The sequence below is a fragment of the Pseudorasbora parva genome, chromosome 14 (assembly GCF_024679245.1).
Source record: "Pseudorasbora parva isolate DD20220531a chromosome 14, ASM2467924v1, whole genome shotgun sequence".
Taxonomy (NCBI): domain Eukaryota; kingdom Metazoa; phylum Chordata; class Actinopteri; order Cypriniformes; family Gobionidae; genus Pseudorasbora; species Pseudorasbora parva.
In genome coordinates, this window is record NC_090185.1 from 24,365,557 (window position 1) to 24,381,017 (window position 15,461).

The following is a 15,461-nucleotide window of genomic DNA, read 5'->3' on the forward strand; positions in this document are numbered from 1 at the left end:
CAGATGTGCGTTTGTTATTTGTTGTGTGTTGTAAATGATTACCCCTGGGCCTCTGTTTTATGTTCTTCTGCATTCGTGCTCACACGTAACTGAGAGAGGATTTTGATGTGCAAATCACTTACACACACCTTCACACCATTAACACTTTGGTGAGCCTGACAGATTCATGTGAGATTGTCAAAGCGGTTCACAGGTGTGAAAGCTGCAGAAGAGGTGTGTTTCCTTTTAATTAATCTGAAGCACATCTATCTATCTATCTATCTATCTATCTATCTATCTATCTATCTATCTATCTATCTATCTATCTATCTATCTATCTATCTATCTATCTATCTATCTATCTATCTATCTATCTATCTATCTATCTGTCTGTCTGTCTGTCTGTCTGTCTGTCTGTCTGTGTCTATATATCTTTGTCTATCTGTCTGTCTTTGTCTATCTTCTATCTGTGTCTATATCTTTCTGTCTGTCTGTCTGTGTCTATCTATCTTTCTGTCTGACTGTGTCTATCTTTCTGTCTATCTGTCTGTCTGTGTCTATCTATCTTTCTGTCTATCTGTCTGCCTGTGTCTATATATCTTTCTGTCTATCTGTCTGTCTGTGTCTATATATCTTTCTGTTTATCTGTCTGTCTGTGTCTATCTATCTTTCTGTCTATCTGTCTGCCTGTGTCTATATATCTTTCTGTCTGTCTATGTCTATATATCTTTCTGTCTATCTGTCTGTCTGTGTCTATATATCTTTCTATCTGTCTATCTGTCTGTGTCTATATATCTTTCTGTCTATCTGTCTGCTTGTGTCTATCTATCTTTCTGTCTGTCTGTGTCTATATATCTTTCTGTCTGTCTGTGTCTATCTGTCTGTCTATCTTTCTGTCTGTCTGTCTATCTGTCTGTCTCTATGTCTGTCTGTCTGTCTGTGTCTATATATCTTTCTGTCTATCTGTCTGTCTTTGTCTATCTATCTTTCTGTCTATCTATCTGTCTGTCTGTCTCTATCTATCTTTCTGTCTATCTGTCTGTCTGTGTCTTTCTTTCTGTCTATCTATCTTTCTGTCTCTGTCTGTGTCTATCTATCTTTCTGTATATCTGTCTGCCTGTGTCTATATATCTTTCTGTCTGTCTATGTCTATATATCTTTCTGTCTGTCTGTCTGTCTGTCTGTGTCTATATATCTTTCTGTTTATCTGTCTGTCTGTGTCTATCTATCTTTCTGTCTATCTGTCTGTCTGTGTCTTTCTTTCTGTCTATCTATCTTTCTGTCTCTGTCTGTCTGTGTCTATCTATCTTTCTGTATATCTGTCTGTCTGTGTCTATATATCTTTCTGTCTGTCTGTCTGTCTGTCTGTCTGCCTGTGTCTATATATCTATCTATCTATCTATCCCTACTTTTTCTTTAAAGTTTTTCATTGACAATAGACAATCGTTTTTGACAATAGTTGTCACACGTGAACTCTACCTCAGTAAAATTGTATTAACCAAAAGTCCAATTACATAAATGTCATCAGTTTTACTCTTTAAATTTAGATAAGCCTATAACTTGCATTTCATGATGTGTTCCACACTGTGATAACTAATCCCATAGTGTGACAATGTGTTCCATAAACTGTATAGTGTGACAATGTGTTCCATAAACTGTATAATTTTCCGCTTGAGAAATAATAGTGTAGAGTTTTTTCTGCAATCAAGACTTTAAGGTATGTGACCAAATAATAAATCTAATCAGAGAAATATTGTCTGGAATAAAAAAAAGAAAAGGTGTGGGGTTTTGTATATTGATTGATTGCTGTTAACAGTCTCCAATCTTAAACAGTGCCAAAACAAGACACCTAAAAAAAGCAGATTTTCAGATCTATGCCATACAACTTCTAATAATGATCGGCTAAAGGAAAACACAGCACCTCTGGATGTGAGGACCTCCCCTTTAAACGCTACAGCTCTCTCGCTCAGTTGCTCTCCTCTCACTCACTCAGATCCAGACGCGTTCAGACGAGCTTTACAGTTATTCTCGTATTCTTCTCATATATTCTCCAGGAGTGAGCACGTTCTTCATCGCATTATTGGCGCCTGTGTTGTTGTCCTCGTGCAACATTGTAACATTCGGAACGCGGGAACCGCGTTAGGAGTTCCACGATAATTCAACCTCTATCAAAAACGTGAGTATCACAACTTGGGGTTTAATTTGATGAAAAATCATTAACAGTGGTATATATTGGAAGTGTTTACCGCGTCAGCTGTAAGATGTTTAACGTTAAATAAAAGTGCGACTGTTTATCGCATATGCGCGTTTACGTTTAGTTTGCAAGAGTTCTCAGCTGTTACCTTACAGAGTTATTCAGTTTTATTTTATACTCGAAAGTGCATGTCAGTGTTGAGGTTTTGTGAAATAATTTCTTCTGAAGGTTCAACTGAGATGGTTTATTGTGCGCATCACAAGCACGTGCGAAACCAGTTTGTTTGCTTTTGTTCTTAAACAGCTTGTTGCAGCTGCTCATTTATCTGTCTGTCCGTCCCTATCTATCTCTCTATCTGCCTGTCTGTGCACCTAGTATCTATCTATCTATCTATCTATCTATCTATCTATCTATCTATCTATCTATCTATCTATCTATCTATCTATCTATCATGTATGTAAAGGACATCTTATTGAGTCTCATGTATAATGGAAAAAAAATATTTCCAGACTTAATAATGTGGATATTATGACTTGCATTTATTCTCTTTTTTTCTTTTGCATGCATTAACTCATTCCTGAATGTATTTCTACTGTTGCAGAGGTGTTGAGAAGCTCAAGATCATTGCCGTCCATGGACCACCTGTAATTCCAGGTCGGTATTCCCAGGGATTGATCTCGGACCGCAGCCATGCCTTTAAACTGAGACATGTTTTTAATCTATTCTCGCGAAGGTATTTATCTTAATTTCAGGATTAACATCTAATTTGATCCATAATCTACTTCCTTGACCTCAGATTATAGGTCATCATTGGACACTTACTCTTTGTGTCCTTCACTGTTGGACATTCACAAACACAATAGAATGGCAAAGTGGTTAAAGGATTATTTAAGTTTTGGGAGCAAACGAGTCCCCCCACAGCCGCCGAAACCGGACTACACAGAGAGTGAGATTTTGAAGGCGTATCGCGCACAGAAGAACCTAGACTTTGAAGACCCTTATGAAGACTTTGAGAACAGGGCTAGAAATGACAATGGGGCGACTGAAGTGCCCCACGTGGGCTTTGGATCCCCATTGAAATCCTCAAGTCTGGATATCAAGGTTGTTTCGCCGAAACATCGCCTCATAAAGGTGGATTCGCAAGACCTGGGACGGAGCAAGATTCTCCTGAGCTCCGTGTCTTTAGAGGAACCAACAGATCCGGTAAGTAATTAAAAAAACAATATTATTAATTAGTGACTTTTGGTTCTGTTTTCAATTATTTTGGAGTAAATATTTGCCATCAGTATTGTGTAGAATGTTCATTTAAAGTTGGCGTTTATAATTAGTTTTTTTATAGTTTAAACAACCAACCAACCAACCAACCAAACCAACACTAAGTCATTGCCTTAACCAATGGTGTGTGTCTGGAGGCAGTGCTATATGACCAGCCAATGGGATATATGGGGTAGTATTTAGGCAACTTTAAAGACAGTCATTTAAGATGCACACGATTTTCACTCAGTATTTGCTAGTAAATTTCACAAATTAAATGGCAAGTAACATTTTGTTAAATTTGTTATTGTTAATGTTAAATTTAATTTAAATGTAAATCTGAATTATAACCACATCCTCTAATAATACGTTTGAATTCCAACTTAATTTATTTTTACAGTATATATTATTAATATTTATATATTTATTTATACATAAACTCAATATACACCACTTTTCATTTTTCAAAAAGATCTGAGGATCTGATGCCTGAAGCCATCAGGTACTTAAATACATAAAACAAACTGTCAAACAAGTGATTTGCGGTGTGAAACAATCTTCCATGTAAACCCTCTGTTAACCCTGCATTAGATTTCGTGTCTCGGAGCACCGTAGGTGTCAAAACCCCTTGATCCACCAAAGCTGAAGCTCTTGAATAATACATAGAGTTTAGTTAGGGATGGAGCGTTCCCATAGAGAATACTCACAAAAGCCATACAGGTTTTTCCTGTGATCAGACATTGAGTAGAGACCCAATACTGGCAGACAGTTGAGGTATCCACACACACATACACACACGCGTACACACACAGCCTTTAGTGGAGTGTCATTGATTGTAATCAGTACCAGTGATGAGCAAGCTGATTGGTTGGGCTTGAGGAACGACCCTGCCAATGCCGCGCCATCGATTTAAATCCCAATTTAATGGTGACCCTCTAAGTGCATTGTCTTGCGAGCATCGTTACGCATCAGTCCCTGTTAACCTTCATTAATTTCCACCGTAATCCTAATTACGTTTTTATAGCGTTCCTAATGAACATTTCAGATTTATTGTCCTCCTATTCTTGTTAAAGATCAACCAGACAATAGGCGATTTGCCTGGTGGGAAATTGGGGGATTGTTGCACGCCATAGTTTGCAGGCTGAATGGTGCCGTGCGGAGCCGTTGGCTAAAATCCTTGTTTGAGAGACCATATGGCCGTCTTTGTAATTGACCCAGTGCCAACTGACTGAGGTTCCTCCCGGGCCTGGATTGGGAGACAAACACACCTCCTAACATGCTCATCAACACTTCTCCACAGCCTCCTTCTGCTTCACGGGGGAAGGTCGCACATTTTTGCAAAACTGTTGGTTTTTAGCATCTCATGCTTTGAGGTGCTGTTTCTGAATGAATACATTTTTAAAATAGTATGTGCAGACAGGGCTGCATGATTTGAGGGAATATATATATATATGGAATATATATATTTGGAATATATATATATATATATATATATATATATATATATATATATATATGGAACCTACATTCCAGGTTTACTGTGCTTATTTGTAGGGCTGCACAATTTTACCTAAATATTTGTGAATTATATATCTATATGACTCTTTAAACGGACCGTTAAAAGGTGCAGTAAGCGATTTCTGTGAAACACTTGATCTTTGAAATCAACCCAAACAAAAACACCCCTCCCTTCAATGCTCCGCCCCCAAAATCAACAAACACACAGTTCAAGTGTAGGTCTCTCTATCATAGCTGAAGCGAAGCAAAATAATGCTTATCAAAAAATAAGACTAATATGACAAATTAACAAGAACCCCCCCCCCCCCAAATAAATTAACATACAATACACAAGACTCTCTCTCTCTCTCTCTCTCTCTCTCTCTCTCTCTCTCTCTCTCTCTCTCTCTCTCTCTCTCTCTCCAAACTCAACCTTGCTATAGTGAAATAATAAGAGTTCGGTACAAAACACCATTGCCTCCTCCTTCATATGTAAATCTCGTGAAATCAAAAACACCACGGACAAAAGTGCTTATCAACATAACACCAACCCTGACACAAGCGTTGGGGATAATTTTTATGCACGCCCCCAACATTTGCATATGTCCAAACATGTTCATTTTGTCAGGCAGAACTGACAGAGCCGAATCATCAGTTTAGCCTATGAACAAGCGACACTCGAGGATAGCAAAAATGGCAAATCTCATGACACATACAGTGCCTTGCGAATTTCGGCCCCCTTGAACTTTGCGACCTTTTGCCAAATTTAAAAAAACTGTAATTTTTTTGTGAAGAATCAACAACAAGTGGGACACAATCATGAAGTGGAATGAAATTTATTGGATATTTCAAACTTTTTTAACAAATCAAAAACTGAAAAATGTGGCATGCAAAATTATTCGGCCCCTTTACTTTCAGTGCAGCAAACTTTCCAGAAGTTCAGTGAGGATCTCTGAATGATCCAATGTTGACCTAAATGACTAATGATGATAAATAGAATCAAATTGTAATCAAGTCTCCGTATAAATGCACCTGCACTGTGATAGTCTCAGAGGTCCGTTTAAAGCGCAGAGAGCATCATGAAGAACAAGGAACACACCAGGCAGGTACGAGATACTGTTGTGGAGAAATTTAAAGCCTTAAAAGTTTAAAGATTTGGATACAAAAAAAGATTTCCCAAACTTTAAACATCTCAAGGAGTACTGTGCAAGCAATAATATTGAAATGGAAGGAGTATCAGACCACTGCAAATCTACCAAGACCTGGCCGTCCCTCTAGACTTTCAGCTCATACAAGGAGACGACTGATCAGAGAGGCAGCCAAGAGGCCCATGATCACTCTGGATGAACTGCAGAGATCTACAGCTGAGGTGGGTGACTCTGTCCATAGGACAATAATCAGTCGTATACTGCACAAATCTGGCCTTTAATGAAGAGTGGCAAGAAGAACGCCATTTCTTAAAGATATCCATAAAAAGTGTAGTTTAAAGTTTGCCACAAGCCACCTGGGAGACACACCAAACATGTGGAAGAAGGTGCTCTAGTCAGATGAAACCAAAATTAAACTTTTTGGCAACAATGCAAAATGTTATGTTTGGCGTAAAAGCAACACAGCTCGTCACCCTGACCACACCATCCCCACTGTCAAACATGGTGGTGGCAGCATCATGGTTTGGGCCTGCTTATCTTCAGCAGGGACAGGGAAGATGGTTAAAATTGATGGGAAGATGGATGGAGCCAAATACAGGACCATTCTGGAAGAAAAGCTGATGGAGTCTACAAAAGAACTGAGACTGGGACGGAGATTTGTCTTCCAACAAGACAATGATCCAAAACATAAAGCAAAATCTACAATGGAATGGTTCAAAAATCAACATATCCAGGTGTTAGAACAGCCAAGTCAAAGTCCAGACCTGAATCCAATCGAGAATCTGTGGAAAGAACTGAAAACTGCTGTTCACAAACGCTCTCCATCCAACCTCACTGAGCTCGAGCTGTTCTGCAAGGAGGAATGGGCAAAAATTTCAGTCTCTCGATGTGCAAAACTGAGAGAGACATACCCCAAGCGACTTACAGCTGTAATCGCAACAAAAGGTGGCGCTACAAAGTATTAACTTAAGGGGGCCGAATAATTTTGCACGCCCAATTTTTCAGTTTTTGATTTGTTAAAAAAGTTTGAAATATCCAATAAATTTCGTTCCACTTCATGATTGTGTCCCACTTGTTGATTCTTCACAAAAAATTACAGTTTTATATCATTATGTTTAAAGCCTGAAATGTGGCAAAAGGTCGCAAAGTTCAAGGGGGTCGAATACCTTTGCAAGGCACTATATGGCATGTTCAGGCTGTGCAGGGGACGTGAGGACTTTTCATATGTCAACAGTCATGGTTGAGGTTTATTATAATTGGATACCACAACAATTTATTTAAAAATCGTTCGTTTGTTCTGCCCATTTCAAGCAAGCTTCGCCCGGTGTCTTTAAAATAAAGAAAGGGGCAACTACAGTATATTCCTGCAAGCAGTAAGTAGTGATTTATCCACTTATTGACTAGCTGTTTAAACAATTTCTGATCAAATCGAACATTTCTTAAGACCGCATTCTCTAGATGACGCAAGATGCTAGTACAGTAACAATAGGAAACTCCAAGTACCATACAAAACTAAATAGTGTATCTAATGACAAAGGTTAATATTATTTTGTATTACAAAATACAACCGTAGATACGTTGCTTACAGATCGTTTACTAGATCCTTCTAGCAATCATCACCTTTTCCACCAAATAAGTTAAAACGACAGTCATTTGACAAGGCTATTCATTTTGTAAAAATATAAGTTGTATATTTTTTATATGTTTGAGAACTGAAGTAGGCCTATGATGTTTTTGCATGCTTGTTTGTCAAAGTACATTACAGTCACTGCATAGCCTACATTGTGACGAACGTTATATAAACATGCAGTATCATTGACAAAAAAAAGAAAAGTCTAAAATGTAGACTCAATGACACTTTAGGCAGAACATCTCAAGTGGAGATTGCTGAAATGCAACTTACAAGTTTATTGGTGTTTTCAGATCATCCACGTGCACACACGCATATGGTTGCCAGATTGGACATGTTTAGGTAGATAGTATGGATAGTATATGTTTTTTCACAGAAAAGCTCTGTTTGGGGGATTTAAATGACTGAAATCTGGCAACCGCAAGTACGCAAGCTCTCTCTCGCGCACAGATGATCTGAAAACACTAATAAACAAGTAAGCTGCATTTGAGCAATCTCCATTTAAGATGTTGTGCTTAAAGTGTCATCCAATATCGTGCATCCCTACCTTTATTCATCCCTCATGATCAGCAAACTAACATAATCTAACATAATTTTGTTGCACAGAATAAAAGGGATTTCTTATGTTCCCTCTTCTGGGTGAAGATCTTTACATGTTCTTGTTTCAGGTGGTTCCATCAGCTCCAGTTATGGGAGATACTGACTACTCTGACCCATTTGATGCTCGTTTGGACCCGCGTCCTGAAACCGCCCAGGGCCCAATCACTCCTGAGAACAACGGCTACATGGAACCCTATGAGGCCCAGAAAGTGATAACTGGTAAGTCAAACTTCTTCTCGTTTCTATTTTGGAGTGTGTATTCTAATGCCCCAGGGGAGTCTACTTTGCCCTTTGAGTCATATGGAGAGAACGAAATAAGAGTGTGTCCTTCTCAGTGAGTCCCTCAGGCAGACAGTGACTCACCGCTGATTCTCTCCTGGAGTCTCACAGATTGCAGTTCTGTGTTTATGCAATCTGTTCCATTGTTTTATTCTTTCCAAATTATCGTTTGCCCCCTACACTTGCTGATTGGGGAGATGTACATTTTAAGACAAGTGTTCAGCACAAAGACCTTTTTTAAAATGTAGCCACTAACATTTAGCTTGTTCCATGTATTGTTTGCAGTTTAAGCAGTCCCACAATGCACTGGTTAAGTTACAGCCTTATACCAAAATAGATTAAATTAATTGTTGTCCTTAAAATTCTACAAACAATATCATGTAATGACAATGTGAAATAAGTTAGTTTGAACTCTTTTAAAATGTATTAAAAAAATGATAATGAACATGTACAAAATTAACAAAAAATTACATGTACATATCACGTGTGGCCTTTTCTCAATACTTTGTTGAAGCACCTTTGGCACGAATTGCAGCCTCATGTCTTTGAGTATGACACCTATTTTTGGGTAGTTTCTTCCATTCTTCTTTGCAAGACCTCTCAAGCTTCATCAGGTTTGATGGTGTACAGCCATTTTCAGATCTCTCCAGAGATGTTCAATCGGGTTTGTGTCTGGGCTACTCAAGGACATTCACAGAGTTGAATTCATTTGTTATCTTGGCTGTGTGCTTAGGGTCATTGTCCTGTTGGGACCTTCGCCCCAGTCTGAGAGGACTCTGGAACAATTTTTCATCAAGGATGTATCTGTTCATTGCTACGTTCATCTTTCCCTCAATCCTGACTAGTCTCTCAGTTGCTGCTGCTGAAAAACATCCCCACAGCATGATGTTGCCACCACCATGCTTCACTATAGGGATGGTATTGGCCAGGTGATGAGTGGTGCCTAGTTTCCTTCAGACATGACACTTGCCATTCAGATCAAAGAGTTCAGGCCAAAGAGCCAAGAGAATTTTGTGCCTTTTGGCAAACTCCAGGTGGGCTGTCATGTGCCTTTTACTGAGGAGTGGCCTTTGTCTGGCTACTCTACCATACATGCGTGATTGGTGGAGTGCTGCAGAGATGGTTGTTATTCTGGAAGGTTCTCCTCTCTCCACAGGCAAACACTGGAGCTCTGTTTGGCCTGGGAGGCCAGCTCTAGGAAGAGTCTTGGCGTTTCCAAACTTCCTCCATTTACGGATGATGGAGGTCATTGTGCTCATTGGGATCTTCAATGCTGTAGAAATGTTTTTGTGCCCTTCCCCAGATCTGTGCCTCAAAACAATCCTGTCTCCGAGAATTCCTGGGACTGCATGGCTTGGTTTGTGCTCTGACATGCACTGTTAACTGTGGGACCTTATAGAGACAGGTGTGTGCCTTTCCAAATCATGTCCAATATGTCTAAGTTGTCGAAACATCTCAAGGAAGATCAGTGGAAACAGGATGAACCTGAGCTCAATTTTGAGTGTCATGGCAAAGGCTACGAGTACTTATTTCTTTTTTTATATATATATATATATCTTTTTATTTATAAAATTATGGGGTATTGTTTGTAGAAGTAAAATAATGAATTAAATCCGTTTTAGAATAAGGCCGTAACAAAATGTGGAGAAAGTGAAGCGCTGTGAATACTTTCCGGATGCACTGTAGAACTGGCAGAGACCAGAAAAATTACAATTATAAAAAACTTATGTAGAGTTATTTAGGCATAATACCAGTTAGTTTGTTAGCCAGGAAGGCTAATTTGACATGGGTTCCCTCAGGAATTCCCAATGGGTTTTTAGAATTAGCATTTTTCTGATTTTGAGGAAATTAGTTAGCATTAGCTAAAGAAACTCATTCTCGAACACATGACGACACAGTCATACCTCAAATGTTAAATTTAACTGTGGTCCTAATTTCCTTTACTTTTACATAACCATTGTCATCATCTAACACTCATGCAATCATCATCTTTAAAGAAAACGAATTTAGTAACAGTTAAATGTATCAAATCACAAAATTAATATCCCTTTTCAAACTGTACATTACAAGATGTCGAAATTAAGTTTTTTAAATGACTGATTTTAGTTTTTAGTGTTTTATGTTAGTATTTTAGTTCATTTGTTTAAAAGATTTTTAGGAATTTTAATATTGTCTGTTATCGGTACTTCTACTGATTCAAAACAACCGTTGAACAAGCTATTTTTGCTAAAAATGGAAGCATCATATTCCTCAAATGTTAATAGGTAATATTTTTGTATTTTGTAACAGCAGTTCATTGGCATTTCAAAACTTCTTGTAATCCTCAGAGGTGTCTCTATGTTTTGTTGCTAGAGTAATCCTGTGTTTTGTTTCTGTCTCGTATTTACTACTACTTGGCTAAAGAGGCAATGATGTAGAAATAGGTGGTGATCTTCTTTCACAGAGGCTGTCTTTCATCGCAATATGACATAATAATGCAACCGAGTCGGTAATGAGTCGTTTTTTTGAGCTCAGTTTCAATACAAGCTGTTTTTGCACTAACAAGGAAGTTTTGGGTTCTGAAACTTACAGGATATTTTTATAGTATAATGGTCTCTTATATTTTGATTTCTTTATTCATGACCTCTTTAACCCTTCTATGCATGAATGTTTCACCATTCATTATTACATATATGGGTCTTTGGCAACCCGGTCTAAATCTAGCACGGATCTCTACCTGTTGTAATAATTTAAATAAAAGAATAATTATTCCATTATTTATATTATCTGAATAATAATTCTGTATAACCAAATAATAATTCCGTCATCAAAGATTCAATTGTTGTTGTGCAGAAAAAAATATACTTGCGCCATTACACACCTTGAGCACATTTGAGATGTTTTGGAGACAAAGTTAGAGAGGCCAGGTTGAGATGGTTTGGACATGTTCAAAGGAGGGAGAGAATATATCGGCAAAAGGATGCTGAGGTTAGATCTGCCAGGCAGGAGGTCGAGAGAAAGACCAAAGAGGAGGTTTATGGATGTAGTGAAGGAGGACATGAAGGTAGTCGGTCTGAGAAAAGAGGATAGGACTGGATGGAGGCAGATAATTCGCTGTTGCGACCCCTGAAGGGAATAGCCGAAAGTAAAAGAAGAGTTTATAATGCATACTTAAAGGCATACTAAGATAGTTGATGTTTAACTTTAAAAAATGAAGAAGGAGGATGGTAGGAATGACATCCCCGGTCACAAAAGACCCGAGGTGTGCATTTAAGGGTTAATGGTTGGAGTATCATGTCTAATATTAGCTTAGCAATGTGCTAAGCATGACTCCTATTTTATTTATGATACCAACTTAGGACCATTCACACAGAGCATTATTTTGTGTTAAAAAAATATTTAAAAAGATGCATATTTGAAGTAATTTTAACTTGAGCGGTGGTTTTTTACTTCAAATATGTCCATCTGATACATTTGCATAGAAAAACAATGAAAAAAATATTCAGTATAACGCAAAAACGCATTCTCTGGTTTTCAGGGAATTCTGTTTTCTCGTCGTAAGACCTCAGCATCCACCTTAATTTCTCCTCAGATCGGTCTTGCCTTAAGGGCAGCCTCATTTAATTTTCAATCCATCTCTACAGGTTAATCTCTTCTCTCATTCTCAATCAGTTCTCAGGTATGGAGAATCTAGCAGCCCCCCTCTCATGCGTCACAAACACTTAACATCAACACACACTCCCGTAGCTCCCTCACTCCCTCCACCTCAGGGTCGGTCCCCCAGGGCCTCTCTGTCGCTATGGAGACGGTTAAGGAGCCCAATAGAAGCAGGATGTGTGAAGGTTAAAGTTTTTCTTTCTCTTTTTACTCTGGTTTCTTCTCAATCCTCTTTTTCTTTCTCTCTGAAACGCTCATCCATGCCAGTATTTCTTATGCAGGTAGTCCATTCCATGTCTGGTGCGTTTGATTTCACGGTTGACATAATTTTAATCTCTGTGAGTTTGGTACTCGCAACTCGTTCATGTTTGTAATTTAACATTTCAGAGTTAAAAAGATTAAAATAATGTTCAGAGTTCAATGCATCTTGGAATCGACAACATTTGTGCCATTATTACCTGTAGTTTGAGGTAAATACAAAAAACAGCTATTATGAACGAGGAATGCACAATATCAATATGTACCACTCCACAATAGGAACACTCCACTTTTTTTGAAAATAGGCTTATTTTCCAACTCCCCTAGAGTTAAATAGTTGTGTTTTACCGTTTTCAAATCCATTCACCCGGTCTCTGGGTCTGGCGGTAGCACTTTTAGCATAGCTTAGCATAGATCATCGATTCAGATTAGACCGTTAGCATCGCACTTAAAAGGTTTTTGTCATTTTTGATATTTTTCCTATTTAATACTTGATATACACTTTTTTAGTTACATCGTGTACTAAGACCGACAAATGTTGTGATTTTCTAGACTAATATGGCTAGGAACTATACTCTCATTCCTGCATAAAAATCAAGAAACTGCTGCCATACCATGGGTGCAGCAGCGCAATGATATTACTCAACACCTAAAAAATAGGCTAACTTCTGTCAACCTAACCAATGTGACAACCTGATTGCACAGGGAGCGTGCTGGGGACTATTTTCAGGTGCTACGTAATATCATTGCGCTGCACCTGTGGTACGGCAGCAATTCCCTGATTATTACACAGGAATGAGAGTATATTTCCTAGCCATATCAGTCTAGAAAAATTACAACTTTTCATTTTCCGTCTCTCTAAGTACACAATGTAACTACAGAAGTGTCAAGTATTAAATAGGAAAAATATCGAAAGTCTTTGGTCATTTTTGAGTGAGAAGCTAACGGTCTAATCTGAATTAATGATCTATGCTAAGCTATGCTAAAAGTGCTACCGCCAGACCCAGAGACCGGCTGAATGGATTTGAAAACGGTAAAACGCAACTTTTTAACTCTAGGGGAGTTGGAAAATAAGCCTATTTTTTTTAAAAAAGTGGAGTGTTCCTTTAAGAGAGATTCTTTGAGTTTCTGGTAGATATTTAATTGTGCTTTACAAAAATGCCAAATAAAGTGATCAGGTTGATGTTTAGCTTAAAATCGGAATTGATGTTTTGCATGCACACACTGCACAAGTACACAAAGTTCCAGCTGTTTCAAAACAAGGCATCTGTTGATGAGTCCGAAACCAGGTCTGGTCGTCCATTCGTAGATGATGAGTAAAAGGAAATTTTTAGAATGGAACTACAGTCATTTATGCATCCAACAGCACATTCCTTGCATTATATGTCATTATGCCATTTCTATGTCGTTGCACATGTGCAGTACTTTCCAGGTTCATTTTTCCACCTGATCAAGTGTTTAGGCCAAGATATAGATGGTTTCATTGGACGCACGTGTGTTGCCACGGTCATGCGCCTGGCCCGAAGTTAACTTCTGGTCTGTGTTTGTTGATTTGTCTGGTTAGTATGGTGTTTTTGACATACTATTCTTGGTTAACATATATTAACAATCAAGCAGTATGCAAACGGTATATCACCAATGCAAAAACAGTGAAAAAAACTTTAAATGCTTCATAAATATCCAATCTGACTGCATATGAGATCGGCATCTAATGTAATTTAGACTGTGTGTAATGTAATTTACTTGTTAGTTATTTAGCTTCATATCAGAAATAATCTACTGTTGAGCTAACTTATTCTGGCTGCGTTTACACTTGGCATTAACATGTGATCATGTCAATCAGGACACAGCGCATTTACATTTGTTCACATCAAGTGGTCACCTTCTGGATAACTAATCGGATATATGTTCACCGTGAAATATTAAATTAGGTTTCTAATAGGCCTTTATCACATTGTTTAAAAACAACTTTCACTTTATTTTCTATCAGTGGCAGTGCATAGTGCACGGGATTTCTGTGATGCATTCATATACAATCAAAGTCAAATAGGGTACTTTATCTACAAGTTTGTTTCCCAACATTAATCTTTTATTAGGAAACAAAGAAAAAATGTTATTCCGACATATTGCATAATTGAAAAGTGAGCTTGCACGCATTTACACTCACCTAAAGGATTATTAGGAACACCTGTTCAATTTCTCATGAATGCAGTTATCTAATCAACCAATCACATGGCAGTTGCTTCAATGCATTTAGGGGTGTGGTCCTGGTCAAGAAAATCTCCTGAACTCCAAACTGATTGTCAGAATGGGAAAGAAAGGTGATTGTAATGTTGAGCGTGACATGGTTGTTGGTGCCAGATGGGCCGGTCTGAGTATTTCACAATCTGCTCAATTACTGGGATTTTCATGCACAAAAGTTCCTAGGGTTTACAAAGAATGGAGTGAAAAGGGAAAAAACTAACAATATGTGGCAGTCCTGTGGGCGAAAATGGCTTGTTGATGCTAGAGGTCAAAGGAGAATTGAAAATTGTTCAAGTTGATTAAAAGCTACTTTGACTGAAATAACCACTCGTTACAACCGAGATATGCAGCAAAGCATTTGTGAAGCCACAACACACACAACCTTGAGGTGGATGGGCTACAACAGCAGAAGACCCCACTGGGTACCACTCATCTCCACTACAAATAGGAGAAAGAGGCTACAATTTCCAAGAGCTCACCAAAATTGGACAGTTGAAGACTGGATAAATGTTGCCTGGTCTGATGAGTCTCGATTTCTGGTGAGACATTCAGATGGTAGAGTCAGAATTTGGTGTAAACAGAATGAGAACATGGATCCATCATGCCTTGTTACCATTGTGCAGGCTGCTGGTGGTGGCGTAATGGTGTGTGGGATGTTTTCTTGGCACACTTTAGGCCCCTTAGTGCCAATTGGGCATTGTTTAAATGCCACGGCCTACCTGAGCATTGTTTCTGACCATGT

At 38.4% G+C, this 15,461-nt stretch overlaps 1 protein-coding gene across 2 annotated transcripts in view; it reads left to right on the forward strand.

The window, feature by feature from the left end:
- Positions 1–1,903: 1,903 nt before the first annotated feature.
- Positions 1,904–15,461, forward strand: part of shdb (Src homology 2 domain containing transforming protein D, b) — a 42,520-nt gene continuing 28,962 nt past the window's right edge. The window contains exons 1-4 of one of the 2 annotated variants that reach the window (XM_067415988.1): positions 1,904–2,155; positions 2,775–2,827; positions 2,970–3,376; positions 8,371–8,521. In XM_067415988.1, coding sequence (XP_067272089.1) covers positions 3,038–3,376; positions 8,371–8,521 — 490 coding nt within the window. In that variant the 5' untranslated portion in view covers positions 1,904–2,155; positions 2,775–2,827; positions 2,970–3,037. Of the gene's footprint in view, positions 2,156–2,774; positions 3,377–8,370; positions 8,522–15,461 lie in introns of both variants that reach the window. The other variant, XM_067415989.1, reaches the window with a different exon arrangement.